At 40.8% G+C, this 20,517-nt stretch overlaps 1 protein-coding gene across 1 annotated transcript in view; it reads left to right on the top strand.

Moving 5' to 3' along the window:
* chchd3a (coiled-coil-helix-coiled-coil-helix domain containing 3a) overlaps window positions 1-7,878 on the top strand; it is a 237,486-nt gene extending 229,608 nt beyond the window's left edge. The window contains exons 7-8 of the mRNA XM_072562913.1: window positions 256-391; window positions 7,493-7,878. Coding sequence (XP_072419014.1) covers window positions 256-391; window positions 7,493-7,516 — 160 coding nt within the window. The 3' untranslated portion in view covers window positions 7,517-7,878. The remainder of the gene's footprint in view (window positions 1-255; window positions 392-7,492) is intronic.
* The last annotated feature ends 12,639 nt before the right edge of the window (window positions 7,879-20,517 follow it).

Genomic DNA, 20,517 nt, shown 5'->3' on the forward strand with positions numbered 1-20,517 from the left:
TGCCTAACTGTGATCACAGGAGCACGTTATCAAGGTGTTGAATTTTAAACTGGCATTAGCTATTTACAATAATTAGTGCCCAAATGCAAAGTTAGACAAGTGTACACTTTATTGGTTGATACCAGACTCCATTTAGTGAATATCATGCCTTTACAGATGTCAACTCATTTTGAAACCTGTGCGTGATCTGACATTCAAACGCGTGTTAATTCTTTTGTTTGCTTTAACCTCTCCTTCATTCATTTCTTTCCCCAGAAAGTACAAGTCACAACCCATCTGTGCTGAACTCCAAGGGGAAGTCCTCCGCTGCTATCAGAAGAACCCAGAGCAGACTCTCAGCTGTTCTGCATTGGCCAAGCAGTACATTCACTGTATTAACTATGCTAAACAAGTAAGTGCTGTAATGTCAGTCGCAAAACTGCACACAGACATGAAGGAATTGGACCAGTGGAGGGGAGGGCTGGTATTTAAGGCTCAATGAACTGAGCTTCAATTTTTTGTGTTTTTAAAATATTTATTTATCTTTAAGGCTCGAGAGCTTTTAGCTTTATTGCTTCACCTTCAAAACACACTTTCTTTTTAATTCTTTTGTATAAGCCTGAATTTACACAAAAAAAGGTCAGCATGCAAGTTTTCCCCGATGACCTGCAGTGCAAATTCTCAGAATAAGATCTGGTGTGGCTGTACCACTTGTGATGGTAAGGTGTATCTTTGCTGATGCTCACTCTGTCTTTGAAGAATAGCCTCATGAAAAGAGCAGCAGAGGATTCTGATTCTTAATGAGGAAGAATCAGTGTCTTTGTGACAGAAAATAAAGAAAATATTGTTATACATAATTTAGCAGGCCATTTGCTCCAACTTGTCTGTGCTGGTATTTGTGATTCCTAGAATACGCTTCCTACTTTATTTCCTCTAACCCCAGAAGTATGTCCTGCTATTCCTTTGTCCAGGTGCAGTAGCTTCCTCTCCCAGCACTGGTGCCAGTATATTTAACAGTGATTTCAATGTGGTAAGAGGTAGGTTGAACAGATGCATTCCCCTTTGTGGACGCTTGCAGGACAATGATGTATAATTTTGTTCGAATTAATTTGTGCAATCTGGGAGTTACTGACTAGGCCAGCATTTATTTCCCTTGAGAAGGTGATGGCAAGTTGCCGCCTTAAACCCCAGCAAACATTGGGGTGTCTGTATACCCATAGTGCTGTTATGAAAGGAGCTCCACGATTTTGACCCAGTGGTGATGAAGGAACAGTTCCAAGTAAGGATGGTGCATGGCTTGGAGGTGAGCTTGCAACTGGCGGTGCTCCTCTGCATCATCTACCCTCTTCTTTCCAGGTTGTAGGGGTTGGTGAGTTAGTATAGGGAATATTGTAGATGGTGCACACTGCTGCCTCTCTGCATTAGTGGTGAACGTTGAACCTGGGAGATGGATTGCCAATCAAATAGGCAGCTTTTTATTGGATGATGTTGAGGTTTTAGGTTGAAGGAATTATTTCACTCCTGGATTTTACATTGTGGATGATGGGCAATCTTTGGGAGTCAGGAGGGGATTTTTTGCTGCAGAAATCCTAGCTTCTGACCCCTTGTGCCCCCAGAATATTAATAGTGGAGGAATCAGTGATGATAATGCCACTGAAGGGAAAGGCAAGATGATTAGATTGTGCCTTTTGAGATGGTCATAGCCTGGCAAAGCAACATGCATATTACTTATCAGCCCAAGCCTGGATGTTTGCCAGGTTTTGAACACCAACTGCTTCAGGCGAGTCACAAATGGTGCTGAACACTATATAATCTTCAGCGAACATCCCCATTTCTGACCTTATGGGAGAAGTGCATTGATGAAATAGCTGAAGATTGTTAGGCCTAAAACACTACCCTGAGGAAGGACAATTACTGCATTCAACTAGTTTTTATTAACATTATTGTATGAATTTTTTAAAGAAGTAACAAAGAGGATTGATGAAGGCAGAGCAGTAGATGTGATCTATATGGACTTCAGTAAGGAGTTCCTCATGGTAGACTGGTTAGCAAGGTTAGATCTCCTGGAATAGAGGGAGATCTAGCTATTTGGACACAGAACAGGCTCAAAGGTAGTAGACAGAGGGTGGCGTTGGAGGGTTTCTTTTCACATTGGAGGCCTGTGACCAGTGGTGTGCCACAAGGATTGGTGTGATTTGGATCATCAAATGATTTGGACGAGAATATAGGAGGAACGGTTACTAAGTATGCAGATGATACCAAAGTTGGAGATGTAGTGGACAGCAACAAAGCTTACCTCAAAGTACACAGGAACTTGATCAGTTGGGGCAATGGGCTAAGAAGTAGCAGATGGAGTTTAATTTAGATAAATGTGAGGTGCTCCATTTTGGAAAGGCAAATCTTAGCAGGACTTAAACACTTAATGATACGGTCCTAGAGAGTGTTGCTGAGCAAAGACACCTTGAAATGCAAGTTCATGGTTCCTTGAAAGTGGAATTATAGGTAAATAGGATAGTGAAGAAGGTGTTTGGTATGCTTGCCTTTAGTGGTCAATGCATTGAGTTTAGGAGTTGGGAGGTCATGTTGTGACTGTACAGAACATTGGTTAGGTCACTATTGGAATACTGCATTCAATTCTGGCCTCACTGTTGTAGGAAGGATGTTGTGAAACTTGAAAAGGTTCAGAAAACATTTACAAGGATGTTGCCAGGGTTGGAGGATCTGAGCTACCAGAAGAAGCTGAACAGCTGAAGCTATTTTCCCCAGAGCGTTGGAGGCTGGGGGGGTGACGTTATAGAGGTTTATAAAATCACGAGGGGCAGAGACAGCATCTTTTCACTGGGGTGTGGGACTCCAAAACTAGAGGGCATAAGCTTAAGATGAGAGTGGAAATATTTAGAAGTGATCTAAGGGGCAACTTTTTCATGTCAAGGGTGGTGCGTATGTGGAATGAGCTGCCAGAGGGAAGTGGTGGAGACTGGTACAAATAGAGCATTTAAAAGGCATCTGGATGTCCAAATGAATACGAAGGGTTTAGAGGGATATGGGCCACATGCTGGCAAACTCGATTAGATTTATTTCGGATTTCTGGTCAGCATGGATGTGTTGGACCAAAGTGTTTGTTGCTGTGCTGTATATCTCTATGACTATTATTTTAGAACTATTCAACATCACTCATTGCATTGAGTATAGTGCCACTGGAAAGGTGTTAGTATAGTAACGAACTCTTGTGACCTGAGTAACTGAATGTGCCAACATGTAATTGCTGTCAGAGACTAGAGAAGCCATTCATAGTGAAATAAAGGCATTCACTACTCAAAAGCAGTAAGTCAGAAATGTAGAGTGCATTAGTCGTTAACTGTAAAGGATCTGTGCCATTTTTCAGTCAGAGATGCTGCTTTTCTTTTGGGCAATATATTTTTTTTCAAAAAATGAAAGTGGAAGGAGAACAAATTATAATTAAATTTATTGTTGGCCCAGATCTTGCAGTAAAAATTACAGTGAGGTGCTCGTGCTCTCTCACTTTCACTCTGTCTCAGAGAGGATTATTCAGTCTCATGACTTAAGGAGGTGCAGCATTCAATGCTTTGAGCAAGAGGGTCACCAGCCCTTGGACAGGAATCTTGCTGTGCTCAAACCCAAATACTGTAACAGCAGCTTCTAGTGCAAAAGCCCACAGAAAGTAGCTGGTGCCATTCATTTGTTATTGATCACAAGATCCAGACAGTTACTATATTTGGCTTTGTCCCAGTCTGTATGTCATTTCTGACAGTGAAATTTTTAAAAATTCAAAACAGGGTGGTCTGTGGAATATCTGGCTGCATACATCAGGTTAAATGCAGCAATACATTTGAGAAAGAGCATAAATAGAATTATTCCTGAAAGGAACAATGAATCTTGCTCTTGAAAATATGTTGTTTAAGCCATTTAGTACAGCAGATCACTCTATCATTTTGTTGTCATGGTAGCTGTCTCTCTGTTTAACTCAATCCCTTTTTTCTCTTCTCTTCTCTTTCTACCTTAACTTTCAGATAAGATGCTAAGCTGAGTACTCGACTGTCTACTCAGTTTTGTATCAGTTTCCCACTTCACCAATCAAGTTAGAGTAGAAGAGCCCCCATGTCTCAATTAAAATTTCCCTAAACCAACACCACCAATGCTTATTCAGTCATTTGATTTCTCTCACTGGCTGTCTGTACTGCAGCAGTGACTACTTGTAAGAACATTGACTTAAAGTAGTTTGGGAAGACATGAGTAAGAGCAAGTCACGAAAAATTTTTATTATTCCTAAGGAGCCTTGAAGGCTAAGGGTTGACCTTGTAGAGGTTTATAAAATCGTGAGAGGCATGGATCGGATAAATAGACAAAATCTTTTCCCTGGGTTGGGGGAGTCCAAAACTAGAAGGCATACATTTAGGGTGAGAGGGGAAAGTGTTAAAAGGGACTTGGGGCAACGTTTTCACGCAAAGTGTGGTGCATCTATGGAATGAGCTGCCAGAGGTAGCAGTGGAGGTTGGTACAATTACAACATTTAAAATACATCTGGATGGGTACGTGAATAGGAAGTATTCAGAGGCATATGGGCCAAATGCTGGCAAATGGGGCTAGATTCAATTAGGATATCTGGTCAGCATGGACGAGTTGGACCGAAGGGTCTGCTTCCGTGTTGTATATCTCTATCACAATATTTGCTTACCTTTTTAAGCATTTCAGTTAACTCACTTGCTACCTGGGCAACATGTTAGATATTTCTACAACCTTTTGTTTTGTATTTGTCATGGAATACAAGCATCCCTGGCAACATCAGCATTTACTGCTTCAACTTAATTGCCTTTGAGAAGGTGGTGACAAGCCTTCATCTTGAATTGCTGCTGCTGTTATGCTGTGGGTACACCCACAATACTGCTGAAATGGGAGCTCCCAAGGTTTTGATCAGCATTAGTAAAGGAACAACATATAGTTTATATCTAGGATGGTGTAATTTGAAGGGAAAAATGCTGACAATGGTGCTGCCATGCACTTATTTCCCTTGTCCTTCCAAGGTGTAGAATGCTGTGGAAGGGGCCATTTGAGAATTGCTACAGTAGATGGTATACAGTGAGGAGGCGATATCCTAGTGGTATCATCATTAGAATATTCATCCAGAGATTGAGATAATGCTCAGATCCTGCTAAAGCAGATGGTGGCATTTGATTCATTACAAAGAAAATTTGGAAATAAGAATAAGTCGTGTTGATTGTCAGGAAAAACCCATCTGCTTGAGGGAGGGAAGGAAAGTGTCATCCTTTCGTCTTCTGGCCTACATGTGACCCCAGACCCACAGCGATGCAGTTGACTCTTAACTGCCCTCTGAGCAATTAGAAGTGGTCAATAAATGCTCACTAAACCAGCCCTGTCAACATCCCAAGAATGCATAAAAGTAACTGTATGCTTGTGGTGCAGGGAGTGAACTTTGATTCCAATAAAGTTGCTGCCTTCACCTTGGGTGGTGTCGAGCTAGTTGAATGTTGCTGGAGCTACACTCACCCAGACAACGATATCTTGAAGTTCAAAGTTTGTGAAAAGATTTGTAGCTTGGGTGCTCGTTGTTGTGGTTCTGTTCGCCAAGCTGGGAATTTGTGTTGCAGACGTTTCGTCCCCTGTCTAGGTGACATCCTCAGTGCTTGGGACTCTCCTGTGAAGCGCTTCTGTGATCTTTCCTCCGGCATTTGTAGTGGTTTGAATCTGCCACTTCCGGTTGTCAGTTCCAGCTGTCCATTGCAGTGGCTGGTATATTGGGTCCAGGTCGATGTGCTTATTGATTGAATCTGTGGATGAGTGCCATGCCTCTAGGAATTCCCTGGCTGTTCTCTGTTTGGCTTGAGGCAAATTCCTAGAGGCATGGCACTCATCCACAGATTCAATCAATAAGCACATCGACCTGGACCCAATATACCGACTACTGCAGCGGACAGCTGGAACTGACAACCAGAAGCGGCAAATTCAAACCACTACAAGTGGCAGAGGAAAGATCACAGAAGCGATTCACGGGAGGCTCCCAAGCACTGAGGGTGTCACCTAGACAGGGGAAGAAATGTCTGCAATACAAATTCCCAGCTCGGTGAACAGAACCACAACAATATCTTGAAGTTTCTTTTAACCACCTTATTCCCTTATTCATAATTAATTCATGCTTATCGAGAACGGAGATTTATTCCTGGTATACCTTTTCAGTTGCCTTAATTTTAAATATCGGAGTCAGATTACTCCTTGATCTCCTCATTGCAAGTAAATGTTACTCAGACATAACGAAGGTTATTATCCCAACATCCCTAGGATCACACTGATGAATCATCACTAGGATTTGGCAAAAACCATACCTTTCTGTAAGTGGAGCTTCCAAAATGGAAGAAGATAATCCATTCTGTTTTGTTTAGGGTTCCTGTTATTTTAGGCATTCGGCACAGCATTACACCTCTTTGCAATTTCCAGGAAATAACATCACCACAGGAAATGACATCACCAACCCAAAGAAACCCAAACCTATAAATAGAAAGCAGGAATTTTCAGCATTGCTTCGCATGAGGTCCACTAAAGATGTTACCGAGTAAGATAACGAAATGTCTGGAAATGAACCTTTCAGCTCAGTGAGCAAACCTACATCCAAAACCTTAACCTGAGCTACAAATCTTCTCAAAACTCACCTCTTTCCAAATCATGGACATGCTGTGTATGGTGTGATTTTCTCCCTGAATGCTATTACAGAGTATTGGAATCAGGGTGTAAGACGGTTCCTGAAAGATGACAAATAGCACACCCTTGGTCGATTTATATCTTGTAGTAATTTCATTTGAAGTTTCCTCACATTATAAAACATTTCCAACATAAAGTATAAGGACGGAAAAAAAGCATGAAATGAGAAATTCTACCCCGGAAACCTGCGGCTTGTGCAGACCAATTGCAGTCTCCCCTGCCTGTCTCAGTCTACAGACCAGAAAAATGGGAAGTAATCGTGTGGTTAATAGTGCTCAATATCTAACAGTAGCTCATACCAGCCCAGAGGTAGTTGTCATTTTTCTCTCTTGCCACCAGACCTCCTGCTCTGTTGCATTCATGCAACAACAGAAGAAAATCTGAGTTTTAAAAAAAAGTTAGTTGGCCCATAAAATTTATCATTCCATTTTCATTTCCATGCTTGAAGACATCTCAGTGATTATAGCACACAAATTTATTTTAAATTTAATTTCACCATATTCCACTAATGCTTTATGGTTTTGCATCACATTGTAAAGCACACAAGGAAGTACACTCTCCTTTTGAAGGAGCGTGGTTTGTATTGGTTCTTATTAAGTTGATTGGCATAATAGTGAATGTATTGATTAAGATCTATCATCTTAATGGAAGCATAAAGAGAACAATAAGCTACAAGTGAATATATTCCTGAAAAACCAAACAATTGATTCAAAGCTACATCAAAATCTTTGATAGCTTATTTTTTTTGCTGTTTTAATATCTTGTCTTTCCGCACTTTTAGAGCCTGCTCAGCAAAGGAGGTTAAAACAACCCACCATCACATCAAAAAGCCCTCATCGTCAATTTCAACAACAGAACATCTTTCAGGAGCACTCAAAGAAGCTCAGCAAAGCATCGGGACAATATGGGAAAGAGGCAACAAAAGGCCATTGTCACCACGGCAACAGCAGCAGCAAGCACCCTAATTTAATCAGTGGGGATATGTTTAGCAGGGTTGTGAATGTCTTAACAACCTGTCATGCTTATAGTCCTACCAGGAAAATGTTCAGCTTTTCTGTAATTGATCTGACCCATGACATTAAGTGGAATATCTTTGTTTTGTTTCGTATGAGGCCTTTAAAATGTTCTAACAATAATGTAATTAAATCTATCTTTGAAAGATCAAAATGCTGCATGCTTGTCCTTAATTTTGTGATTCTGCTAAGTGTATCTGGGCATTGGCTACACAAAGTGCCTTGAGTCATTTTGTATGTATTTTATAGTCCATTTCAGTGGCTTTTCTTTTAATCTATAAAGCCTCTTGTCAATCAACATGCCAAACAATCTTTGGATCCTGTGATTTTACAGAAGTGAAGTAGGAAACGTCTACTCTGTCTATTGTCTTTTCTTCCGTCCTCATTTCTGAGAGTTGGGCCGTAAACTTCTGGATTGGTCCACACTTGCAGGCAAAGTACAGCAGTGGTTTGCCATTACCTTCTGTGGAAAGGCTGACTAGGAGACTCTCCTGCTCCTGCCAACTGCCATCAGGCACATTGGAAGGGTTTACATGCTGATAATCAACCTGTTTGACCATGTTACAAATGCACTTTGTATGCCCAACAGGTTCCTGCATGGGGCTCAAACCCAGAGCTTCTGGTCAGGTGGTGGTACTGCCATGTTTGTGCATTAAGGTCTCCAAAAGGCCGTTAAGTCTATTAAATCTTGGGCTGCATTTGAGCTGCTCTAAATACGTACTATTCAATTCTGTGCACTGTGTGTAGATGTGGGTCCTGTGACAAAGAAAGAAACCAATTACCTGCTCCAGAGTACCACAAAGGATGTTTGATCATCCTTTAATCAATACAGAGCTGTTTTGGCTTCATTCTTACATGAAATTTTTTGTAAATTGAGAATCATTGCTGAAGGTCATTGGAGTAGAAGGACTCTGCTTCCTCTTGCTTCACTCTGCTATTTTGAAGGCTTTTGAGGAGTGATCGTTTACCACAATTGCAATAACAGGGTATTAACTGTGAATTTGATAACCTTCTGACTCAGTACTCCTTAAACCACAGTTGACACTGCATGGTGCTTAATAGATTGGAAAAAATCAAATCTGGGTCTCTACCCTGTATGTGCATGATAATTGATTCCTAGGGAGAGGAGAGTTATTCACTGAAATATTCAAATGTGCAAACATGTTAGTGTGAAATTATAGCATGGCTTTCATTTCTCCCTGACCTTTGTTATTCTGAAAAGCTACCATATTAAGCGCATGAACAGAGCAGCTGGAAAGTAGAGTCATTCAAGAATCATTTGTGATCACTTGCCTTTTTGTTTACTGCTGCTGCTTCTGTTCCCATGAGTCTTTGCGCCAGCAGTCTTCATTTGTTTGTATTTCTCCCTCGATGGTAACATTCCCTGCAATGGGGATCCATGTATGTGGATAGGAATGGCAGACAACTTGAGCAGTCCAGTGTGCCGCTACCTTCATCTGAACACCAGTGAGCATGATTGTGTGCAGCTCTGTGATTGATTATAGTGTAGACACGATGAGCTCAGTACATAACTATTTGATGTTGCAAGCAACCAGTATACCTGTTCTTCATCGTGCTGAATCAATAAACGCATGGTGGTTGCTCATCACTGCATTCCCTTTCATTTCTGCCTGACTTTTCAAACATTGTCCCAGCTACCTGATAATGGGAGGCTCTTTCACACTTAATGGTAAACTACTTCATGGGGCAAGCATGTGCAATAGAGTCAGCAAGGTAGTCTGTATACCAAGGCAATTGCAGTATCAAGTGTGTTCCAAAGTCGTTTTAAGACGATGTAATAATCATTTCTGCTATGGTGCTGTTTTAGACCCGACCAAAACTCCTCAAAGTATATCAAAGAGATCGCCTCAATCCTAATTTTTTTTCTAATTTAAAGGCAAGTGTAAGGTGCCATGTTCCAGCTATGATTCAATTGGTCCACTATTAGTTTATAAGCAAAACATACTTTATTCTGACAACGCAGTTAAAGTACAAACAAAAGAAGTAAAGAACACATTGCTGGAAAGGCTTAGCAGCTCTGGCAGAGTCTGTGGAGAGCCATCAGAGTCAATATTTCAAGTTCACTGACCCTTCCTCAGAACCGACAGGAACTCTGAAAAGTTGATTTTTATGCAGAAGATCGGGTGGAAGAGGATGGGGTAAGGAGTGAATGCTCGGTTGGGATGGAGCCCAACTCGAGAGAAGAAGAGTTGGACAGTCAAAGGAGTGGATAATGATCAGTCTGGGAGAATCAATAGCTCTTAGTTGGCAGTTTTATTTAACAAATACTTAATTAATTAACTTTTAATCACCAACTGTTCCAATAAAGCAGCATCCCGTAAACACACTCTTGGCAAAGGCAAATTCAGTAAAACAGGTTTTCTACCTTGCTATCTCCTCTAGTCCAGAAGAAAGGAGCACTGATTTAAAAAAAACAATCTAGCAGCAGAGAGTGAACTCAAGCTTTTTGCTGCTGACCTGTGCTATGATATTCAACTCCAAAATCCGAACTTTACCTGAAAGCAAAATTGAAATCCTGGGTCTGTGACAGCCTAACTCACCCATTTATGCTGCTTTTCTCTAATTTTGAAAAAAAGGCACTCCGGTAGCTCAAAAATGTTTACCCATTACATCTGAAGCAGACATCCCCACACCACTGGCAACACCTCTCTTCAAGAGAAATAATGCAGAACAAGCCCCTCTCAAAGGCACAGTACTGTCACAACATCAAATAGCAAACCAGAATCATCATAACCTCAGGTATGGCTTCTGTGGTGCAATGGTAGTGTTTGTGATGCTGAACCAGGAGGCCTGAGCTCCCATCCCATTTACTCCAAAGGCATGTAATAACATTTCAGAAAAGGTTGATTTGAAAATATCTAGCAGCCTGCAGATGCTTTGCTACTGAACAGGGGATTTAATGCTGGGCAACTTAAAGTTGCCTGCAGCTATCAAGTTTCTTTCCATTTATTGTTTTGTCTCATTTCTTAAGATTCTAGCATTTTTTTCCTGTGCAGAGGCTGCTAATGCATTGAAATGAATTTTGTGCCTTCCAAAGGGTTCTATTGGTCTTATTACTCTTTTTGATTTTCATGCTCACATTACTTCACCATTTTACTTCCAGTTCTGCTCTAGCGTCTGCTCCCAGATGTCATATGAACACTACCTTTCACCAGTCTGTAAATAAGTGTGCAAATGGGCTGATCCATGATATTTAATGACTTTTAATTCTGGCAGATCAATCCAAGATTGTAAAACTCTGGACCTAATTTACACCAGCAGACAAACATTAGGCCCATTTAATTCTTTATTGGTTATATTCTTTAAGTGATGAAGATTCAATTTCCTCAACTGCATTCTTGGTGCCTCTTCGATTTTCAATCTTCCAAAAAGTTGTGAACATATCTAATCCCTGAGCTTCTATCTATTGTCTGCTGTTGACCCTCTTTTTACATTGCCCTATGTTTAAACATTTCTGGTAAAGCATCCAATCCAGTAGGGTGGTCACTTCCTCCCAATAGGATGGTCAGTTTAGGTGATTTTAGTTGTTCTAGTGTCCTGCTGTTTAATCTTCAGCACCTGTCCAATCACTTCATGCTAAAACTATGTATTTATCACAATCATGTTAATTTATTTGACCTAAGCTGCAAATAATTTAAACAGCATTTTAACATATGAATTTGTGAGCACAGGAACTAAGCGTATGGCTGAGTGGTAATGTTCTGAGGATGCAGGTTCAAATCCTGCCACAGCAGACGGTAGAATTTGAATTCAATAAAAATCAGAAATTAAGTCTGATGGTGACCATGAATCCATTGTTGACTGTCAGAGAAACACATCTGGTTCGCTAATGTCCTTTAGGGAAGAAAACTGCCTTCCTTATCGAGTCTGGCCTACATGTGACTCCAGACCACAGCAATGTGGTTGACTATTTAATTACCCTCTAGGCAATTAATGACAGGCAATAAATACTGGCCTAGCCAGTGATGCCCTCATCCTGTGAATGGTTAATTTTTAAAAAAAGCGCCCATTCAAAATGGGAATTTAGTAAGTTCTCCTCTGGAAGCAGTTGCCCTGGAGTGATTGTATTGAGGTCAGCCAGGTGGACTTTGTTGAATGAGAGTTCCCTGATTGAGGCTGTTAATCTGGTCTAATCAGGGAGCGGTGGCTGACAGTGTCAGACGTCCTGTTCACTCTGAGGTAGCTGGATCAGTGTCAAGGACTCTCCACGTGTAAATAAAGGGTAACTTGGTGATGGGATACTGGGCTCAGTGGAGTTATTTCAAGCCCCAGTCAAACTTGTGGTTTTTATTATGCTCACTAATGCGCATGGGATTTCCAAGTGTTCCAGAATTATAGTATCACAGATAATCATTTTAAGTGCAGAATTGCATTCAAACATCTTATTGCAAGTAGAAATGAGATTCTATCTTGGTACTCCAACAAATTTAAAATCACACTGTCCCTTAGGCTAAAATGTATGCTGCAGCATGTCCAGCCTGAGGGGCAATATATTTCTGAAAGTATTTTTGCACAAAGAGCAAAACAAAGCCAGCGATTTTCCCAGCAAATTTTTTTGTAGTATCTTTTGAGTGTGGTTGGTTTTAACATCCCTTTCAAATGTGAGCAATTAATATTAAGTGTCACAAAAGGATGACGGGAACCAAGAAAACCTTTTGGAAGGTATGAAAATTCACCTCGTAATTCATTTGCAACCTTTGTTCAAGAAAGAAAAAAGCTTGGGTCTTAAGAAATGAGACTGAAAGTAATAAATGAAAAGAAACCTCACAATTGCAGGCAATGTTTGAAGTAGCCTGGCATTAAATCACCCATTTCCCTTCCTGTCCACCATCCATTTATCAAATTGTGTCTCTGTCACTTGGGAAAAATAGCAATGATGTGTAAAACTTCCCAAATTTCCCCAAAGGCTGAATTTTATGATATTTTGGTTGTCAATTTTGTCGGGTTTCACAGAGGATTTCTCTCCATGAATGAGATTTCTTACTGAATCATCACAAACCTGCATATCTAAATACTTGCACATCCCAATAGTGTTCCACCTATCCAATACTGGTTGGGTTTTACCACTCACTGCCAGACATCACCACTGCCAGGGTTTCCCACAACAGATTGGCATCCCTGGCACTGGTGCCATCTTTAAAAGGCTACTTTGCACCTGGACAGAATCTCCCTGCTCAGTTCATGGCAATTGCACTGGACATGGTAGATAAGAGGAAGTTGGTGCCCCTCTTTGCAGCAGAGACCTGAAGGTTCTAATGGATAGGCTGGTGTAGAACAGTGCCATCCTTTCCTCTAGATCAGCAGAGAATGCCACACTATCTGACCCTGCCAGCCTCGTTCAAAGTCATCAAGCTGGACCATTGCGATCTTGGCTGTCTGGAAGAGTGCCCAGCAGTGAATGAGAATAGTCAATGACTTTCTCTGCTCTGTCATGGTAAGCAGCACCATCTTCTCTTTGCTACATCACACTCACTCCATCTCTGATATTACTCACTACTCCCACCAGGAGCCACACTTAACCACTCTCACTATTATATGCAATGTCTTCCATCACTTTGTCCCATTCACTCTAAACCTCCTCCCTCCTAACCCTGCCTGACTCCTACACTGTTATCTTCATGCACTTGGGACATGTCAGTGCTCTTCACCGCAACCCCCCTCCCACAAACAACACCAACACTAACAGCTGTGGAACCCATTTTCATCTCGGTCAATCCTTACTCTCATTCCAGGCAAAAAGAACCCAGAATAATATCAAAAAGACCCAAAACAAGTGGGGAGCGGTCATTATTCAGTTCCTTAACCTCTGTGAAGAGAGGACCCCGACCTTCAGGACTTGAATGACTATGCCCAAGCTCCTGGACTGGATTAGAGGCTGTCCTTGGCTTATTGTATCGAGAGGGGGGTAGAGTTTAAAATTAGGGAGCTTCTACTGCAGCTTTATAGGGTGCTGCTGAGGCCACACCTGGAGTTCTGTGTACAGTTTTATTCTCCTTGAGAAAGGATGGACTGGCACTGGAGGGGGTGCAGAGGAGGTTGATTCCTGAATTAAGGGGGTTGACTTATGAGAAAGGATTGAGTAGACTGAGAGTATACTCATTGGAATTTAGAAGAATAACAGATGGAGATAGGTTGACGGGGTGGTGAAGAAGGCCTTTGGCAAGTGTGCCTTCGTTGCTCAGATCATTGGGTGTAGGAGTTGGGAAATTATGTTGAGGTTTATACAGTGTTGGTGGCACCATTTTTGGAGTGCTGTGTACAATTCTCGTCGCCTAGCTATAGGAAGGATATTATTAAATTGGAAAGGCTTCAAAAACTATTTACCACAATATTACCCAAATTGGAGAGTTTGCACTATAAAAATAAGCTGGGACTTCTTTCACTGGAGTATAGGAAGTTGAAGGGGGGGGTGACCTTATAGAGGTTTATAAAATTGTGAAGGCATAGGTAAGGTGAATGCCAAAGTTTTTTCACTAGGGTAGGGGAGTTCAAAACAAGGAGCCAAATTTTTAAGTTGAGAGGACGAAAACTTAAAAGGGTCCTGAGGGGTAACTTTTTCACACAGAAAGTGGTTTTTGTGTGGAATGAACTGACAGAGGAAGTGGTAGATGCAGGTACAATTACAACATTTGAAAGACATTTGGACAGGTAAATGGACAGGAAAGGGTTAGAGGGATATAAGCCAAACACAGGCAAGTAGAACTAGTTTTAGTTTGGGATTAGGGACAGAAGGTCCACGCTGTATGACTGTCTGAATCTACACACTCTGACTCTCATGTTGGGAATTGTCAACATCTAATTTCCTCACAGTAAGTGGTAGGATAGGAAACCACCTGTTATGGTGTGAGATATGCTGTTTGTAAGGCTGATAACAAGCAATAGAACAACACAACACAGAACAGACCCTTCAGCCCTCAATGTTGCACTGATCTGTGAACTAATCCCTGTTAATCAGCTTCTCGTTGCTACCTAGTGAGAATCATGCCACCACACCCAAAATGGTGTTGGAAAATGCAACAATTTGCTCTCCCTGTTGAGACTAGCCAAGACCAACTTTTCTCTCGATTGCCCCAGATTTTACGCCATAGCCCATGTTGTCCAGGCCCATGTAAGATTGTGCTCTATGTATTGTTCCAGTTCTGTGCGGCCACACTCAAACTCTCAATGTTTTTGGCTGAAAGTTTTTATTATCCTGCCGAGTAATGCTGGTTGGCATTTTTAAATTTCAGATTTCAGATTTCCAGCTTTGAATTTAACTCCCTGATTTACTGGAATGGTAGTTTCAGGTCTTTGTGTATTGTGTGAGTGACAGCCGTCTCAGTTGGGAGAACAAACTCACCAAATGATGGACTAGGTTGGCAGCAACCATGGTGAGAAAAGCAGTTCACCTTTCGAGTCCAGTGTGACTCTTTGGTTAGTAGACCTTTGCCTCTGAATCTCGAGGGTCTGCATCCAAATTTCACTGTGGGGCAAAAATGAAGGCTGATCCTTCAGTTCTTCATTAAGGGACTGCCTTGTCATTGGAGGTGCTGCCTTTTGAATAAGGCATTAAGCCAGTTTGCATGCTTCGCTGGATGTTTACCTTTGTTGCCCTGCCTGACATTTTTTCCCTCAATCAATACCACAGATAATACATGTTAGCAGGTCACTTTCACAAAACTGTTTGTGGGAATTTGCTGTGCGCGTATTGGCTGCTGTGTTTCCTGTATGACAGCATGATTGCACTTCCAAAAAAAAAACTTTGTTCCATTTTAAAGCACTTTGACACGTCTGAGATAAATCCAAGCCTTTGTTTCTGTAACCATAGTCCATGGTCAGTCTAACCTCAATTCCAGCCAATAGTAAATTCCCGTTTTAAGTTGCCTTATTTGGGGTCATTTCACATCAAGACCATCGCTCACATTTAGCATCAACACTTTCACTTCAACATTGAGCCACACATGCTTTGAAGATCCCAGCATGAAACAATCAACGCCATGACAATGCAACTTCTCCCACGCCATCAGATTTTCTTTCCCGTTGCTCGTGGCATGTTCCTTCATGCCACCTGTCTATCTTCACCACTTCCCTGTCAATCCTCCCACTGATTGCTTTCCTGGCTGGCTCTCCTCTTTGTCATTTTCCTGCCTGACTCCCACTGCTTGACACCCTTCTGAATATTCACAGCGAGTGAGCAAGTCAAGTGAGGAAGTGAGGAGAGATGGGGAAGTGTTAGCCTGAGGTGGTCAGAGATCAGGAAATAAGACATAGGAGCAGAAATTAAGGTGTTCAGCCCATTGAGTCTGCTCTGCTAATCAATCTTTGCTGTTACATTTCTCAACCCCATTCTCCCATTCTTTCCCCATAATCCTTGTTCCCCTTTATAATCAAGAACCTTTCTATCTCAGTCTTACATATACTCAATGACCTGCCCTCTATTGCCTTCTGGGGCAATGAATTCCATACAGTCACCCCTCTTTAGTTTCTCCTTATCTCCATTCCTTTACTCTAAAGCTGGACCCTTGGGCCTTACTCTGTCCTACCATTGGAAACATCTTCCCAACATCTACTTGCCCAGGCCATTCAGTATTCTGTGTTTCAATTAGATCCCCACTCATCCTTCTAAACTCCATTACATATAGACCCAGAGTCCTCAAACATTTCCTCATATGTTAAGCTTTTCATTCCTTGAACCATTCTCATGAATCTCCTTTGAACATGCTCCAGGCCCAGTACACCTTTCCTGAGATATGGGACCGAAAACTGCGCACATTACTCGAAACGTAGTCTGACTAGAGCTTTCCAGAGCCTCAGAAGTAAATCCTGCTTTTACATTCAAGACCTCTCAAAATAAATACTATCTCTGCATTTGCCCTCCTAACTACTGACTCAACCCGCAAGCTTACCTTGAGAGAGTCCTGGACTTGAATTCCCAAGTCTTCAGATTCTGAATTTTCTCCCCATTCATGAAATAGTCCATGCCTCTATTCTTCCAACCAAAGTGCATGACCTCACACTTTCCCACATTGCACTCCATCTGCAACTTCCTTGCCCACTCTCCTAACCTGTCCAAATCCTTCTGCAGCCTTCCCATCTTCTCCATGCTACCTGTCCCTCTACCTATCTTTGTAATAAGAAGCATCTTATATATTTCCACATTTACCAAGTTTTAATGTTAATTTATTTTTGACAATAGGAATGTATGAATGTACAGTATTTCAACTTGCAGAGTATAATATTTTAATTACTTTCTGACAAGAAAAGCCCTATAGAACGTAACCTTTTACATTGATTTCTAAATGTTTCACTTCCAGGAAAATGCATCCTTAAGCAAAGGATGTACTGGATATTAGCAGGATAAAGCAAGGTCAACTTTAACTGAAACTAAATGCATTTTTTTATGGGCAGAAGCTCAATATTAATTTCCTGCCACCACCAGTTTTGTTTATGCATTACTAATATAAAATAACTGTACTTAAATTCACATGTCAGTCTGTCTCACTCAAATACATTTGACATTTAAACATTGGAGGAAGCTACAGAACTAATTCCTTGGTATCAGATATTTGAGTTATGGAGACTGAAGAAATTTGAACTTCTCAGTTCTAAAGGATTGAGAGGCAATCCTATAACAAAGCGATAAATTCTATGGTCAAGATAAATCCAAGCAATTGCATTTAAACTATGAGACTAAGAGAAGGAAACAAAGGCTCAAACTAATAAAAGTTAGGAATTATAAAGTCTATTGTGACAAAAATTGGAAATGGAGTCCTCAACAGAGCCTTGCAGTTGAAAACTTGATCTTTTAGGAACTTTTTGATGTAATATTAGTGACTTTACCATCATTCTGGTGTTTTTCTATTAATTTGTGGGATGTGGGCTTCGCTGGCTGGCCATCATTTATTGCCCATCCTTAGGTGCCCTTGAGAAGGTGTTGGTGAGCTACCTTCTTGAACTGCTGCAGAAGATGTGCTGTGGGTTAACCCACAATGCTGTGAGAGAGGGAATTCCAGGATTTGAACCCAGCAGCAATGAAAGAACGACAGTATATTTCCAAATCAGGATGATGAATGGCTTAGAGGGGACCTTGTAGGTTGTGGTGTTCACATGTATCTGCTGCCCTTGTCCTTCTAGATGGAAGTGGCTGTGGGTTTGAAAGGTGCTGTCTCAGGATCTTTGGTGAATTTCTGCAGTGCAACTTGGAGATAGCAGCTGTGTTTATTACTGAGTATTAGTAATGGAGGGAATGGATGTTTGCGGATGTGGTGCCAATCAAGTGGGCTGCTTTGTTTTTGATGGTGTCAAGCTTCTTGATTGTTGTTGGAGTTGCACCCATCCAGGGAAATGGGGTATATTCTATCACACTCCTGACTTGTGTTTGATGGATAGTGGACAGACTTTGGGGAGTCAGGAGATGAGTTATCACAATATTCCTAGCCTCTAATCTGCTCTTATAGCCACTCTGTTTAGATGGTGAGTCCAGTTTTGCTATGGTCAATGGGTATCAAGGGGGTAAAGTCTCCATTGTTTCAAACCAGGTTAGGAAGATAATTTTGGTTTTTGGAGGTCAGTCAGCTCCAGGACATCCTTGCAGCAGTTGGTCAGGGTAGTGTCCTAGGCCCAACCATTCTGAGTGAAGAAATTCAGTTGGTTTTCCTCAATTGTGACTAACTAATGGCCTGTCTATGAATCATGGTGCCGCACAGTCCATGATCCTCTCTGATTGTATATGCTTTATAAGCAGGCCATTGATTTGGGTACAATTCCAATGAAGTGTATGATATAAATAGACATTCAGAGAATATACTTTGAGATGTATTCCTCATTTATAATTACCGAATAAACTTTCTGCTTCCTCCAATGATGCCACAAAGATACCAAGTTAATCCCTGCTCTGTTTTGAGTTGGTTAGTGCCCTCATTTCTAATCCAAACCTCCAACAGGCCATGGTATGACCATGTGACTCTGTGGGTGAAAACAAGTTTGGACTTGAACACAAAGTCTGAGATAGCTTACCTCAGGAACAACAACTTTTATCTTCCCACCTCACCCCATCTTTTCTCTGGCTCTCATCAAAGTTCTTGAATCAAAATAAAAAACAAAAGAACTGCGGATGCTGTAAATCAGAAACAGAACTAGAAATTGATGAAAAAGTTCAGCAGGTCTGGCAGCATCTATGAAGAGAAATCAAAGTTAATGTTTTGGGTCTGCTGACCCTTCCTCAGAACTGATGGTTGCTCAGAAAATGTTTTCACAGATGCTGCCAGATCTGCTGAGCTTTTCCAATAACTTCTGGTTTGTTCTTAAATCAAAAGCCCATTGAACATATCGTTATCACAGGTTGAAGGTTCTTAAGGAGAATTTCAAGTCTGCAGTAGAGTTTCCAGAGAAACTGAACTCAGGCAGCTAGGACTGACCCAGCAAGAGATACAAGTGCCAACAGCTTGTGTGGAAAGTGACTTCAGCTGAAGTTCAGCATTTGAGACAACTGGTGAAATAATTCTTTTCTTTCTAATTTGAACTATTATATGACCAAGTACTTTTAAAATTCTGCAGAGCTTCTTTCCCCAGGCTTGGAGGTTGTGTATGGTGTTTGTTGTTTTCAAAAGGTAGTTGTATGTATTTGTACTGTTAAAAGTTTTGTTAACAAACTTTACTCTTTGAATATGTTTGTTTGTACTAAGTCAGTTTATACTTGGTTAATTCAAGGAACCTAGCTGATTTGTTTCTGAGACTGAGCTATATACAGTCTGATTTATGCATTACCTTACTTTTAAAAAGATAACATTGTGATCAGTGGATGAATAGGATATGATACAAATCAGTTCACCTCTTTTTTAACTCAGGCATTACAGTTACATTGCTTTGCATCAAGAGGAAACTAATAAATCATCACAATATGAAAACAGAATGTTGGATATACGCTTCCAAACCTTTCATAGTAATCTCCAATGATAAATCAAATAATTTGGTATGTTGTGACTACTATTGTATGCTGTGCAATTTGGAAATATTATTCTACTATTAAGACAGCACTGTGATCTTTTAATGACGATGTCTGGTTAATATTAAGTAAATATTGGGTGATGTGAGGGTGTAATTATTCTTCAGGCTGTAATTCACAACAGTTTTTTTTAATGTTTTGGTGAAGTCACTCAATTGGTACTGATGATCTGGCCTCTGTGTCAAATGACTGCCTTTGGTTCTTTATATTTTTCTTTTGAAGTGCAATTGAAATTTGAATGTGACATTTGCAAAGTGCTCGTGCATTTTTGTCATGGATAAAACAATGAAATGATCAATATAAATTGAGTTTGGCTCTGCATTGACTTGCTCCACAGGTTGTGGTGTTACAGCACACAACTGCAACTGAGCACATGATCTGGTTTGATATTCCGGTGCAGGATTGAGAGAGGTGCTGTCCTTTAAATATAAAACTGATATCCAGTTCAGGTGTGTATTAAGAAGACAAGCATTGACAGGAAATCTGGTATTAGGAAGACTAAGACTTTAATATGCCAAAAAAACCCTTTTTCTTTTGAACTTGTGAGCTCAATTTTATCGTCGATGGTGTATGGAGAAGGAAAGTATTTTTAAACAGAGCACGATTATGTGGTTTCAATGTCGATCCATGGCAAAATGGACTAATGCTGCCCCAACTTGTTCTTCAGTTCGGATCATTGCAGCTGATGGAATAAAGAGACTTTCAGCCCAAGCATCTGATTTAGAATCAAATCCAAGTTCCAGAGTTTAAAATGCCACATGCAAATTTATCATGCCACTCAAACCTTTA

This window comes from Chiloscyllium punctatum, chromosome 44 (assembly GCF_047496795.1).
Source record: "Chiloscyllium punctatum isolate Juve2018m chromosome 44, sChiPun1.3, whole genome shotgun sequence".
Lineage (NCBI taxonomy): Eukaryota > Metazoa > Chordata > Chondrichthyes > Orectolobiformes > Hemiscylliidae > Chiloscyllium > Chiloscyllium punctatum.